The 15,024-nt window shown below is 38.5% G+C and overlaps 1 protein-coding gene across 5 annotated transcripts in view; it reads right to left on the reverse strand.

The window, feature by feature from the left end:
- The window catches only part of NSF (N-ethylmaleimide sensitive factor, vesicle fusing ATPase), a 162,274-nt gene that overhangs the window by 56,404 nt on the left and 90,846 nt on the right, over positions 1-15,024 (reverse strand). For all 5 annotated transcript variants that reach the window (XM_025363255.1, XM_025363251.1, XM_025363252.1 and 2 more), the window contains 3 exons: positions 7,089-7,254; positions 6,242-6,316; positions 5,505-5,692 (listed from right to left, as the gene is read on the reverse strand). In XM_025363255.1, coding sequence (XP_025219040.1) covers positions 5,505-5,692; positions 6,242-6,316; positions 7,089-7,254 — 429 coding nt within the window. The remainder of the gene's footprint in view (positions 1-5,504; positions 5,693-6,241; positions 6,317-7,088; positions 7,255-15,024) is intronic.

Here is a 15,024-nt window from a genome sequence, read left to right on the forward strand (position 1 = left end):
ATTTGTAAAATCTTATTTTTAAAAGTCTATAATTCTGAATTTTTACTCATTCAGAAAATCTTTTCTCATTTGTTTGAATTAGCAACATTTTTCCTGCATTTTATTTGTAACAGCTAATCAATATAGAAGAGGCAGCATCTTTCAGCTTATACCTGCAGAAACTAATAAACTTGTATTTCAACACTAGCAAATATCAAGTGGTCACCCTTAAATTTCATAACCTTTTAAATCTGACCTTTCAAAGTTCTTATCATTCCTCTTAAATTAAGGGTAGAATGACCTTAATCAATCAAAAATTCTGCAAAAAAATAAGAAATTTTATGAAATTCTGTAAACATAACTTAGAGCTTTGACTCAGGTGGAAAGTGTGTGAGTGTATGTGTGTGTGTCCTCAGTTTATTTCCTCACAACAGATTAGAGAAAAAATTTGGGTTATGAATCTTCTCTACCTAAAGCAGAAATTCCTTTCAGGATAAAAACAACCAAATGTCACATGAATTTTAGTTGACCGCAATCATAGGTTCAAGTACAAATGACATGAACAACAGGTGTTTATGACCAGATTTTCCACTTGCTTCAGAAAACCTGAAAAAACAGTTTAACAGGAAAGACTTGTTTAGTCCACCTGACTAAATCTTTGTTTAGGCCTCAATCTTCTGAAAAGGAAGCAAAATAACACTAATAATGACTTTTTAATATACAAAGAAAGAACATCATAACACTTATACGTTTTAAATGTTTTTAAAGTTCAGTAACAACTTTAAATTATGTTTCAATTTAAATATTTATTCATCACTCATGATTAGTAAAGCTCTAAACATCTATAGCAATGGAAGACTAAAACTGTATTTCTTTTGTTTAGCCAAGGACAAGTCACTGGAAAAATAGTCTTTAAAGACCTCTGACAATGCAGATTTTTAAAAATGCAGAAAATGAAACGTCAGTAATATTTCTTTTCGGGGGTAAGATTAGTGTCTTACATAGCTTTCTCATCCCCAAAGTGCCTACATAGTTATTCCACTGACATGGTGAAAAATTAGGAGCTGTTTAGTACAAGGAGTAATGGTCACAAGTCAATATATATCACCTGAAGCTTACAGCTAATTCTATCACATGGAAAAAAGTGATGAAAACAATGTGAAGTATTTGCACTACTGGTTACTTGCAAATCAGAAGGATAATATATTCTGTACAAGGGTGACAAACATTTTAGCTTTACAATTAGAAAAAGTGTAACTACAAAGAGTCAATAAAAATCAGAAATTCATCTATTAAAAAGGATGTACTGATATCCTCTCAAATCAGCTAATAATAAAAAATGGAGATAACTAGCATGTACAGAGTTTTCAAGGCACTTTTATATAAAGTATTTGCTTTCATTCTCATAAAAATCTGATTAGATAGGTAGTATTTCCCCTTGACAGGTCAGAAACAAAAAAGTGAAAGAAACGTAATGCATAACCACACCTTCTGACTACGGTATCTGCGATCTTCCCACCATTCCTCACTGCCTCATATGTAGATAAACCCAATATATGCTTGAAGAAAGCATGTTTCTTACTGAGACAATGGCTTAAAGTGAAATTTTGGGGTGGGATTATTGTAGTTAAAATGACAAATAACTAAATAAGAGAAAAATTCCATGGCCAACGCATGTGAAAAATACAACAACTAGTAAACTAGTGACTGTGGATTATGTCAGGATGCACCCATGTGGTCTGAGATGAAAGAATAGTATGGTAGGGAGCAATTTTCACACAGTTTACATCATTTTTCTTGAAGTCACCATCTCTTCTTGTTAAAACAGTACAGCATGGTGGCTCATGCCTGTAATCCCAGCACTTTGGGAGGCCAAGGCGGAAGGATCACGAGGTCAGGAGATTGAGACCATCCTGGCTAACACGGTGAAACCCCATCTCAACTAAAAATACAAAATATTAGCCAGGCGTAGTCGCAGGCGCTTGTAGTCCCAGCTGCTCGGGAGGCTGAGGCAAGAGAATGGCTGAACCTGGGAGGCAGAGCTTGTAGTGAGCCAAGATTGCGCTTCTGCACTCCAGCCTGGGCGAAAGAGCGAGACTCTGTCTCAAAACAAACTAACAAACGAACAAACAAAAAACAGTATAGCAAGAAGAAGAATAAAAACATAGTCCCTGAATGGATCCATTCTATAAAGACCCAATACAATATTTCCACACCATCTAAACCTTTGGCATTCTTGAGCTAGAACAAAGCCACTTCTATTACATAGGGAAATTATGACTTATGGATAGAGTTTGATTCCAGAATACTTATATAAGTTTACTCATTTAAAAAATATCAGCTGGGCGTGGTGGCTCACACCTGTAATCCCAGCATTTTGGGAGGCCAAGGCGGGTGGATCACGAGGTCAGGAGTTCGAGACCAGCTTGGCCAACATGGTGAAACCCCAGCTCTACTAAAGATACAAAAAATTAGCTGGGCGTGGTGGCACATGCCTGTAGCCCCAGCTACTCAGGAGGCTGAGGCAGAAGAATCGCTTGAACCCGGCAGGCGGAGGTTGCAGTGAGCCAAGACAGTGCCACTGCCCTCCAGCCTGGGGGACAGAGCAAGAATCTTTTTCAAAAAAAGAATAAAAATTTACTGGACACCTACCATGTGCTCATTACTTAGACCTATTTGGGGTACTGTGGGAGACTCTGAGGTGAATAAGATAGGGATTTAAAGTCTAGAATGAGGGCCAGCAAACTTCTGTAAAGTGGCAGATAGTACCTAAAATAAAAGCACAAAAATAGGCTTTGTGGGCCATGCAGTCCCTGTTGTAAATACTCAACTCTGCCACTGTAGCATGCAAGCAACCACAGACAGTACACCAATTAATGGGTGTGGTTGTGTTCCAAAAAAGCCCTCTGTTCATAAAAACTGGTAGTTGGCTGGACTCCTGGTCTAGAACCAGTGATAGGATATACCCAAATATCTACAACATACTCAGCCTAACTGTTCAGGCTTTTATTTCTTGCCTGAACTGTTATAAAGTTCCCCCTCTTGTCCTGTGTCGCCAACTTCACTCCTCTAACTACTCCACTCGACACAGCTGCCAGAGTGATCTTATGTTTTAACACTATGTCACTGCTATTCTTAAAACTCAATGGCTTAGCACCACTCACAGAAAAAAAGTCCATACTTCTTAGCAGAGTATAAAAGGCTTTTTGTGCTCCATCCCTGCTTTAGTCTCCTGACTTATCCCCCACAATCTCTCTCTACCATCCCTCCCCTAACTTCCATGCTGAAGCAATACTAAATTACTCCAATTACTATGTTATTCTGTGCCTCTGCTCCTTTGCATATGTTGTTCCCTCTACCTAAAAGGCCCTGTTCTACCAACAGACATGCATATGAAGGTTTTTCTCACCCCACAAGTTGACCATATCTGACATGCGTTCACTTCCTGGCCTTGCATGTACTTTCTGTTTCTGCACGTGGAGGGTTAGACTGTGGGCGGCTTAATGGTAGGTACTTTACTTGTTTGCAATTGGAGTATTAACTCCTAGAACAGGGGCTAGCAATGCAGTAGATGCCAAATAAATCTACTGTGAACCAAAGTCAACTGACAGTACCATAAATGATACATTACGATTTCAAGAAGGAAACGAGTATAACATTCTTGAAAGGGAAAATGTGAAAAGGTGTGAGGACAGTGGTAGCATATGAGCCAGGTAATGAAAAGACAGGTAAATGTAGAGGATGAAGAGCCTCAGTGATGCAAAAAAACAAAATCAAAGCAGAGAGGTTGAAAAATAAATTAATGTCTGATGACCAGTGATTATTTATATTTGGCTGAAGCATCTGGAGAACAATCAGGAGCACATTTGGAAAGGCCAGTTAGGGTCAGATCTAGAGGACCCAAAAGACCAGTTAGGGACAGATCTAGAGGACTCAAAAGACCCAAAAAAAGCCTGTACTTTGTTTTGTAAATGATGGGGAATCACTGAAAATGTCTGAATGGTTGAATGATATGAAACAAGAAGGTTAATCAAAGAGAAGGTAGGTAGTGGCAGTGAGAACTAAAGACACTGCCAAGACAGAACTGAAAAAATTTGGCAAGTGACTTGATGTAGGGCACAGTAGAGTGTCAGGAATCAAAGGTAATCCTGATGTTTTAAGCCTGGGAAATTGGGATAAACAGGGAAATGGGAGCAGAAAGGAAAGCAGTAAAAAAGACAGGAAATTTGGTTTTGGAATATTAAATCTGAAACCTGATAAAACATCTAGGTGAGGGTATGTAGTACAAATCTGAAAGTAGGAGACAGATATGTTCAGTAAATCTGTCTACAGGTGGTAACTAAAACCTGAAGGAGAGAAGAGATGGAAGATCAAGAGCACTTTATTTATCAAAATAAAAGTATCCTAGTACGTATTTCTACCATGGTAACTACAATATTATGGTACTAATTTGAAAATATGTCCATTTTCCTGGCTCTGAACTCGAGGGAAGAGTTCAATTATCTTTATGTCTTCAGCCCAATACTGTGAGCACATCAAGTATTCATATATTTGCTGAATAAAGCAGCCCCCCACATTCTAGTATGTGGAAACTCCCACTTCCTCTTACAACTTCTTTTTTCTTTTTTTTTTTGAGATGGAGTCTTGCTCTGTTGCCCAGGATGGAATGCAGTGGCACGATCTTGGCTCACTGCAAGCTCTGCCTCCTGGGTTCACGCAATTCTTTTGCCTCAGCCACCCGAGTAGCTGGGACTATAGGTACCCGCCAGCACGCTCAGCTAATTTTTTGTATTTTTAGTAGAGATAGGGTTTCACTGTGTTAGCCAGGATAGTCTCAATCTCCTGACCTTGTGATCTGCCTGCCTCGGCCTCCTAAAGTGCTGGGAATACAGGCATGAGCCACCGCGCCCAGCCATATTACAACTTTTTTTTTTTTTTTTTTTTGAGACAGAGTCTCGCTCTGTCACCCAGGCTGGAGGGCAGTGGCCAGGTCTCAGCTCACTGCAAGCTCCGCCTCCCGGGTTCACGCCATTCTCCTGCCTCAGCTCCCGAGTAGCTGGGACTACAGGCGCCCGCCACATCGCCCGGCTAGTTTTTTGTATTTTTTAGTAGAGACGGGGGGGTTTCACCGTGTTAGCAAGGATGGTCTCGATCTCCTAACCTCGTGATCCACCCGTCTCGGCCTCCCAAAGTGCTGGGATTACAGGCTTGAGCCACCGTGCCCGGCCACAACTTTTAATACAGTACAAAGATTAAAAAACACTCCTTCAAAATTTTCACTTCACGTGTCTGTGTCAGATGGTGATGCCCTAAGGTAGATGAGTCAGCAGTTACTATAGGGCAGATGCAAACATTATCTTCCTTCCTGCTACTCTGAAGATTTAGCAGTTGACAATTAATTCTTATTCCTTTTACCATCTCTTCTCCACCAAAAGTCAGAATTTCCCTACTCCTTGATATGCTTGAAAGAAAAGAGAAAGAATTCTGGCATAATGTTTATAATCTGTTTAGCTGATTTTCCTCACCTTTATGTGTCTATTCATAGCGGTGGACTGCGCTGCTCGCACCAGACCCTCCAATTCAGCACCACTGAAATTCTTGGTCTCCATGGCCAGCTCTTTAATGTCCACATCAGCAGAGAGTAACTGATGCCCTCTCATTCTTGCTGTGTGGATATGAAGAATCTGTAGTCGGCCTTTCTCATCTGGCAAGCCTGATGAAATTAAAAATAAAATAGGCATTTTCCTAGTCTCAAAAGCACCATCAGAGGAGATTATTATTATTATTTATTATTATTTTGAGACAGAGTCTCGCTCTGTTTCCCAGGCTGGAGTGCAGTGGTACGATCTCAGCTCACTGTAACCTTCGCTTCCTGGATTCAAGCGATTCTCCCATCTCAGTCTTCCAAGTAGCTGGGATTACAGGTGCACACCACTACGCCCGGCTGATTTTTTTGTATTTTTAGTAGAGACAGGGTTTCACCATGTTGGCCAGGCTGGTCTCGAACTACTGGCCTCAAGTGATCCACCTGCCTCAGTCTCCCAAAGTGCTGGGATTACAGGCGTGAGCCACTGTGCCAGCCTAGAGGAGATTGTTATAATCCTAATATTTTCCTTATAGGTACTCAAGCATGTAAACATCTACTTCTCATGATATAAAACTTTTCTAAAAAGTACTAAGCCACATGACATTGTTCCTGTTAATGAACTCGAAATGCCTCCACTCCCCCTACCACTCACCAATCAGTGATAGATCTCCTTACCTATCTCCATTTTAACTTCCAGTCTTCCAGGTCTAAGAAGAGCCTCATCTATCAGATCTGGTCTGTTGGTCATTCCTGAACACCGATGTTAAAACAACAAATGATCAGAGTTCAAAAATAAAATCAAATGTCCTTTTAGTATATGTAAGAATAGTAATTTCCCTAACAAACTAAGGAGACTTTGCTTTACTATTTCACTATTGTATAAGCCAATGAAATATAAATGTTATGAAAACTTCCTGTATTTAAAAAGAAAATTTAAGGTTCAAAGGGTAAATAATCTGTTCAAGTGACAGAGGGGCAATGTGACACGATCTCTCTGACTCCAAAGTTGCTTCTCTTTTTTATAGGCCAGTGGTTTTCAGACTTCATACAACAGCAGGGTGTTTTTCTTTTTTCCCCCTAGACGTCATCTTCAGAAGCACCTCAGTACTTAAAACAGCTAAAAGAGGAAGTCATAATCGTGATGTAGGATCTGAAATGCACTCCCTGGCCCTCACTGACCCTGAAAGCACCTCTGAGGACCCCTAAAGGCCTGCAACACCCAGTTTGAAAACCACTGCATTCCATTGTTTCATGTGTATTTTTCATTTTTGGGTGAGCTATAAGCTTCAACCTACATCTTTTTCATCTGCAGGTGAGCTATAAGCTTAAACCTACAAGTGACTGAAATGCATCTTTTATTTTTCCTATTAAGCCTAGGCATTACAAAAGATTCTTTAATATCACTGGATTCTAATTTGGAAACACTGGCAAAACAGTTTAATCACAACCTACACATATCTTAATTCAGAACTTATGGCTAATGTTTTTGAATGAACCATACTTTTTAAGAAAGTAAACATACCAATGACTAGGATGTTGTTTAGCTGCTCCACGCCATCAATTTTGGACAGCAACTGGTTGACAACAGTGTCATGAACTCCCGTGCTACCAGCCATGCTCCCTCTCTGCTTGCAGATGGCGTCAATTTCATCAAAGATGATGATGTGCAAACCACTGTTAGCACCAAGCTATTAAGGGAAGAAACAATATTAAAGATCATAATTTGAATGTCTTATTAAACAAACTAATCAGAAAAACAAAACGAAGCTTTCAACAGATTGACTTTGCTTCATTTTGACTAATAAATATGGCAAGTGCAATCGTGGTTGTTGTCCTCACAAAGGTGATGGCACTACATTCTCAGAATTCTGCAAACTGGAAACTCATTCTAGAACCTCATATTTAATAGCTATAAAATGAAAGTACACATACACTGATACATAGTGTGTGTGTGTATAGATAGAAAGTAAGTAGTCCATCAAATACTTGATATACATTTCTTATTTCACTATTTGAAAGAACTCTTACATTTGTCAGATACTTTCATTAAGTCAGTCAGTGGCAATACCCTCCCATTTTCCCTGAGTTTTGGTGAGAAGACTGTCCCAGAAGCAGTAGGGTTAATGTTTGTTTTGTTATATTATGTAACTAAAGGTTAACTCCACCTACAGATTGCCTGGGAATTGGACAAATGAGTGAAGAAACTCAACATGACTCACAAGTACTTATATCACATGAAAACAGATTACTCCTTCCTAACAATAAAGTGAGAACAGAGACGGTTTATAAAAAGAACATTTTTATATTCGTTAAGGGGGTGCTGTTTCTTCTGCATAATGATTTCTGTCTTAGTTTACTAGAAATAAAATCACCACTAAAAGAAAGTAGTTTGTACATTTCCAACCTTTAACAGATACAAACACTTCTGAACGCTACTAATTCATTAGGTTAATTTAACATGTACCTTCTAAAATTTATATTTAAATAATTTAGTCTCCTATCAGGGAGTAAAGTGCACTCTAGGAATTTTCTTTTTCTTTTATAAACAAAAAACATGGCCAGGCGCGGTGGCTCCTGCTTGTAATCCTAGTACTTTGGGAGGCAGAGGAGGATGGATCAACTGAGGTCAGGAGTTCAAGACCAGCCTGGCCAACATGGTGAAACCCTGTCTCTACTAAAAATACAAAAATGAGCTGGGTGTGGTGGCAGGCGCCTGTAATCCCAGCTACTCTGGAGGCTGAGGCAGGAAAATCACCTGAACCCAGGAGGCAGAGGTTGCAGTGAGCTGAGACTGCACCACTGCACTCCAGTCTGGGCAACAGAGCGAGACTCCGTCTCAAAAACAAACGAAAACACTAGGGATTAACAAAATTGGTGAAAAATGAACATAACCTAAATATGACAATATATGGATAATAAAAATTAAATCAGCATAATGAGACTGAGGATTAAATATGGTTAGTATCCATTAAACCTCTGATAAGGATATAATCTTTTTTTTTTTTTTTTTGAGACAAAGTCTCGCTCTGCCGCCCAGGCTGGAGTGCAATGACGCAATCTCAGCTCACTGCAACCTCTGCCTCCCGGGTTCAAGTGATTCTCCTGTCTCAGCTTTCTGAGTAGCTGGGATTACAGGCATGTGCCGGCACTCCTGGCTAATTTTCGTATTTTTAGTAGAGATGGGGTTTCACCATGTTGGCCAGGTTGGTCTCAAACTCCTGACCTCAGGTGATCCACTCAGCTCAGCTTCCCAAAGTGCTGGGATTACAGGCGCGAGCCACCATGCCCGGCCTAATCTTTGTTTTAATAAAAGAATGTTTTTTTAACTTTTTATAAGAGTAGTAGATTTGTTAACAGAGCAAAAGTTGCAAAACAAATAGAAATAAAGTTTAAAAATAAAGCTGGGCAGAGTGGTATGTGCCTATAGTCCCAGCTACTCTGGAGGCTGAGGCTGGAGGATCGCTTGAGCCCAGGAGTTGGAGTCCAGCCTGGGCAACACAGTGAGATCCCATCACTAAAAAATAAATAAAAATATACTACATTTGCCATGGCTTGTGCCTGTAATCCCAGCTACTTGGAAGGCAGAGGTGGGAAGATTGCTTCAGGCCAGGAGTTCAAGACCAGCCTGGGCAACATAGTGACATCCCATCAATAAAGACCCATCTATAAAACAACATTAAATCACCTAAAGATAACTGCTGTTAATGGTCCACAGATTTCTATATTTTAACTAAATATTGAGAACTCACTGCACCTTGTATTCTCTTGAATATTATTCTTTGAAAACAATTTTCAATGGTTATTTTTGCTTCCAACTGCAAAATACATAATTATAGAAAATGTGGGAAAATAGCAAAAAATAAAGAATTCACAATCATCTCAAACTCAGCCAAAATGGAGCTATGTAATACCTTGCATTCTGTTTTTCATCCAGGTATTATTTTAAACCCTTTCTCATCCCTATACAATATGACTTGTCACCCAGGCTGGAGTGCAGTGGTGCAATCTCGGCTCACTGCAAGCTCCGCCTCCTGGGTTCACACCCTTCTCCTGCCTCAGCCTCCCGAGTAGCTGGGACTACAGGCGCCCGCCACCACACCCGGCTAGTTTTTTTTTTGTATTTTTTAGTAGAGATGGGGTTTCACGGGTGTTAGCCAGGATGGTCTCGATCTCCTGACCTCGTGATCCGCCCGTCTCGGCCTCCCAAAGTGCTGGGATTACAGGCTTGAGCCACCGCGCCCGGCCTTTTGTATTTTTTTTTTTAGTAGAGATGGTGTTTCACCATGTTAGCCAGGATGGTCTCGATCTCCTGACCTTGTGATCCGCCTGCCTCAGCCTCCCAAAGTGCTGGAATTACAGGAGTGAGCCACCGTGCCCGGCCGACAATATGATTTTTAATAGCTCTATAATATTTAATCATATGAATGGTTTCACAGTTTAACTCTCCTATTCCATATTAACTCCTTACTGTTAGATATTTAATTATTTCTAAGTCTTTAGTATTATATATGTTGCTGCAATAAACATTTTCTCTTTTCATTCTTTGTAGAGACAGGATCTCACTCTGTTGCCCAGGCTGGAGTACAGTGGTACAATCAAAGCTCACTGCAGCCTCAAACTCCTGGGCTCAAGCAATCCCCCACCTCAGCCTCCTGAGTGGCTGGGACTACAGATGTGTGCCACCATGCCTGGCAAATATTTTATTTTTTTTGTAGAGATGGGGTTTTGTCATGTTACTTTGGTCTTGAACTCCAGGACTCAAGTGATCCTCCTGCCTCAACCTCCCAAAGTGCTGGGATTACAAATATGAGTTATGGTAACTGGCCTGCAATGAACATTTTTATACTTAAATGCTTGACAAATATAGATGATTACTTGCTAAAGGCAAATTGTTAGGTTAAAAGGTATGTTAATTATTTTAAGGCCCTTGAAATAGGAACACTTGAAAAAGTGGAAACACTTTTCCAGAAAGGTTTTATCAATCTATAATCTCAGCACAGTACATGACAGTGCCTATCTTGGTATATTCCCACACGTAATGAGTATTAGAAACACATTAAAAGTAATTCTCGATTTTGTAGATGGACAATGGTATCTTTCTGTTGTCTTTAAATCACATTTATTGAATTACTGAAGAGGCTGGTGTTGTTAAAAAATCATGTTTTTACCATTGGTAATTTTATTAGTATTTCATATGTCTTCTGTACCCTTTTCTGTTGAAATTCAAGAACTTTTCCTACTGATTTATTAAAAAATGATTTATATATTAGGGCCATTATTATACTTGTAACTACTTTATCTTAGTTTGCCATTTGTCTTTTATTTATGGCGTGTGTGCATGTATATATTTTTTGAGACAGAGTCTTGCTCTGTCATCCAGGCTGGAGTGCAGTGGTGTGATCTCTGCTCACTGCAACTTCCGTCTCCCAGGTTCAAGCGATTCTTGTGCCTCAGCCTCCCACATGTGGGATTACAGACATGCACCAGCAAGTCTGGCTAATTTTGTATTTTTAGTAGAGACAGGGTTTCACCACGTTGGCTAGGCTGGTCTCGAACTCCCGAACTCAGGTGATCTGCCCACCTCGGCCTCCCAAAGTGCTGGGATTACAGGTGAAAGCCACTGTGCCCAGCCTATTTATGGTATATTTTCGATAAGTAGAAGAGGTTTTCTGTTTCTACTAAACAGCCAGCATCAATTTTTATTTTTGTGATATTTTTGTTAGTTTTATCCTTAAAATTGTTCCCCATTACAGACGCTGATGGTCACACATTTTCTTCTCTTAAACTTTTGCTTTACATGTAATTCTTTATCTGGTTTTTTATTTTTGTGTGTGGTACAAGTAAAGTGAGAAGCCAACTAATTCTTCTTCAAATAACCGACCCAGCATTGTTCCCTAAATAATCCCTCCTTTCTTCGTTGACTGAGCTGCCATCTCTACCAGGTTTTGGACTCTGATGTATGCTAGGTTATTACCAGCTTGTTTACTACATACATGTTTTTATCTCTGTAACTTTACAGTAGTGCATTGAAGAAGCTCTTCTCCTGTATACATTCTTCTTTTTTATAACTATCTTGGCTATTTCCAACCATGTCTATTTCCAAATGAACATCACAATCATTCTTATGAGGGGGAATAACCTCCACCAATTAAAAATAGACAAAGAAACAGACAAAAACTTAAGCCCTAATTGAAATTAGGTTAAATATCTAAGTTTAGGAAATACTAAAATCTTTATAGCATATTTGGTTTTTTAGAATAATAATGCCTCTCCAATTATTCAACACTTTTATGTCTCTCAGTAAAGTTTTAAAATTTATTTTTATTTTTATTTTTAGAGATAAGATCTCACTATGTTGCCCAGGCTGGTCTTGAACTCCTGGACTTAAGTGATCCTCCCACCTTGGCTTCCCAAAGTGCTAGGATTACAGGCGTGTGCCATTGGGCCCAGCTTCCCAATAAAGTTGTATAGTTTTTGTTGTTTAAATTCCTTAATTCCTTCATAAAGATTCCTAGCTATATTTTTTGGTTGCAATTGTGATGGGATTTTTCTATTATATTTCAGAAACAGTATGGAAGTATGGAGGAAATATATTTTTATATATTTACTTTATATCTGGCTACTTTACTCTCTTATTTATAATATCTAAGTTTTAAAAAAAATCTGACTCTTGAATTTCCTAGGTAGACAATCATATCACCTACAAATACAACTTGTATCCTTCTTAGTAACAGGTATACCTGCTTTTGGGTATGAGAAGCTGTACCAAAACAAAGACATATAAAAAGGGGAAAGAGACGGTCTAATAGCTAAGAACTTAGAAGCATGCGGGGTCACCTGAACAGAAGGCCCAGAGGCAGTCAAGGTCCTATAAAAGGGGATAATAAAATTTACCTAATGTGAGAAGCAGAAGCTATAGTACTATCATGACAGACTGAAATCTAGAATTAGGCCTTCCTACTGAAACAGAGGACATCAGTAAATGAACTACAAAAGCAGAATGCTCTTTATATAAAATGATTTTATTCTTGGCTTTAGGATGAAAAGAAGTATGCACTTGGAAGGTCAGTGAGAAACATACAATGGTAGATAAATGAGGCAAACAGAATCTAAACAGAATGAGAATTTTGGTGATAGGAGTGGTGATGACAAAACAGCAAATGCTAGATTTGCTTACTGCTTGCATGTGGGGTGGAAGAGTGACAGTGAAGAAAAGAAATTACCTTGCAGTATGATAAGGAAGCTGTAGAAGGGAAAAGGTACAAGGGATTTTTTTTTTTTAATTTCTAGCATGGTAAGATTAAAGTGTTAACAAGACATCTAATTGGAAAGGCCTCCAGAGAACAAGATATACACAACTGAATAAAAGAGGATAGCAAGATACATCTGAACATCTTCTGCAAATAATGAAGAATAGTCTAGTAGCAAGCTGTAGATACTGTAAGAAGACGGAGCATATAATTAAGCTGGAGGAATATAAAAGCAGGACAGATTCTGGGCTACAATACCAGAAGATACCTACAGTCATCTGAAGAAAAGGCGGAATAAAAAAAATGACAAAGATGAAAGAAGAAATGTTACATCAGACATATGAGGAAAGAGTTCCAAAAATGATCTGAAGGAAATTCAACTGGGTCAAAAACAAACCCTGAATATATAAAGTATTTTTAAATCAAAAATAAAATGCTGTACGACCTAAAAATTCCACTACTTGGTTTATCAGCTCTGCTTATAATTGCCCCAAACTAGAAAACAACCCAATTGTCATTCATTGGGTCAACAGATAAACTAATGATAGTACACCCACACAATGAAATATTATTCAACAATAAAATGGGATGTTTGACACATGCAACAACTTGGGTGAATTTCAAAGGCATTATGCTGAAGACAGCCAGTCCCAAAAGGTTACATAGTGTATGACCCCATTTATATGACATTCTCAAAAAGATAAAACTACAGGGATGGAGAACACATTGGTAGTTACCGGGGTTACTAAAAACAGAGGGTGACCAGTAAGGGACAGCATGAAGGAATTTTTGGGGGTGATGTAAATGTTCTATATCCTGATTTTTACAGTGGTTCCATTAATCTATGCAAGTATGAAATTTCATAAAACTACACACAAAAAGAGAAAAATTCAATTTACTGCACAATAAACCAGATAAAATAATTAATAATAAATTCCATTATTTAATGCAATTGTATGTATGATGACAGATGTCCATCGAAGTTTCTAAAGTTTCACTAGGTTTTATTTGTGTCCCTGAACATTACTTAAAAATTGTTCTCCCTCCATATTTTAAAACCTAATTTCAAATCTGAGGGAAAAAACTTCATTTTTCTGTATCATTGCATTTACTGAATAGGTATCTAATGATAAACAACTTGCTTCCTAAAAAAAAATTCAATACCAAAAACTGTTCATCTTTCCATCTGGAGAAAAAATTGGGAATGAGGAATTGGAACCACAATCTTAGCTTTGCCAAAGTACTTCTATATAGTAGGATATTAATTCTTGCCATCTTTAGTGACAACAAGGATACTTCTGTTTGTGACTGAAAAACTGTGAGATTTTACATTATTTTTAAAAGATTTTTTTTTTCTTCAAGGTTGTCTGCCCAATACAGTATGAAACAAAAAGATGCTATAATACACTAGTTTTACTGTCAATGTGCCTTATGTTGCTGATGGAATCATGATTTCCTTCTCAGCCCAACCCCAAAAATCACTATGTGGACAGGGACAAAGACAATACGAACACTGTTTGATTAAATGATCACCGGGCAATCTGTTCTAAACATAATTCTGTACAATTCTGACCTTTTCAGAACCTTACTAATCTTACTACCTGTCATCAGGTCCCTTCCCCCACCTAGTCAGTACAATAACATCAAGTTTTACATTGTGTGTTACTTAAATAAAAGCATGTTCTTATTACAAGAAATTGGGAATTGGGTAAAGAAGATGTCAAGATTAATGTTCACAGACTAATACAGCTGATTCATCAATAAACCCTTTACCAAAAAATTTAAATTTCCACAACGCAATCCTCTTCCATTCATTGGCTTCTAGCTCTGTTTTTAATATCTGCAAAGTCTTTCTACATAGAAACAGAGCTGACGCTGTTGAGCCCTGGCGACAGCTTTCAAAAGCGGCTGTTCTATATTTAACTAGTTTGACCTATATGCAAGTGTTCATCTCCGTCAATGTGAACTGTCCAAAATTACAGAGGCGATGTTTTTCTTTATTATGTAACACACATATATCCTTCATGGGGTCATTAGCAGAGTACATCAAGTCATTTCTGGATGTGAGAAAGGTATAACTGAAAAGACTGGCTATAATTAATATTGATCTAGAAATCATTTGCCAACTCAATTTTATCATTAGTAGTTTAATATTTAAACTGCTTACAACTTAAAAAACAGCACCAAAGTTACCTATGTAGCCATGTG

Source organism: Theropithecus gelada, chromosome 16 (assembly GCF_003255815.1).
Source record: "Theropithecus gelada isolate Dixy chromosome 16, Tgel_1.0, whole genome shotgun sequence".
Classification (NCBI taxonomy): domain Eukaryota; kingdom Metazoa; phylum Chordata; class Mammalia; order Primates; family Cercopithecidae; genus Theropithecus; species Theropithecus gelada.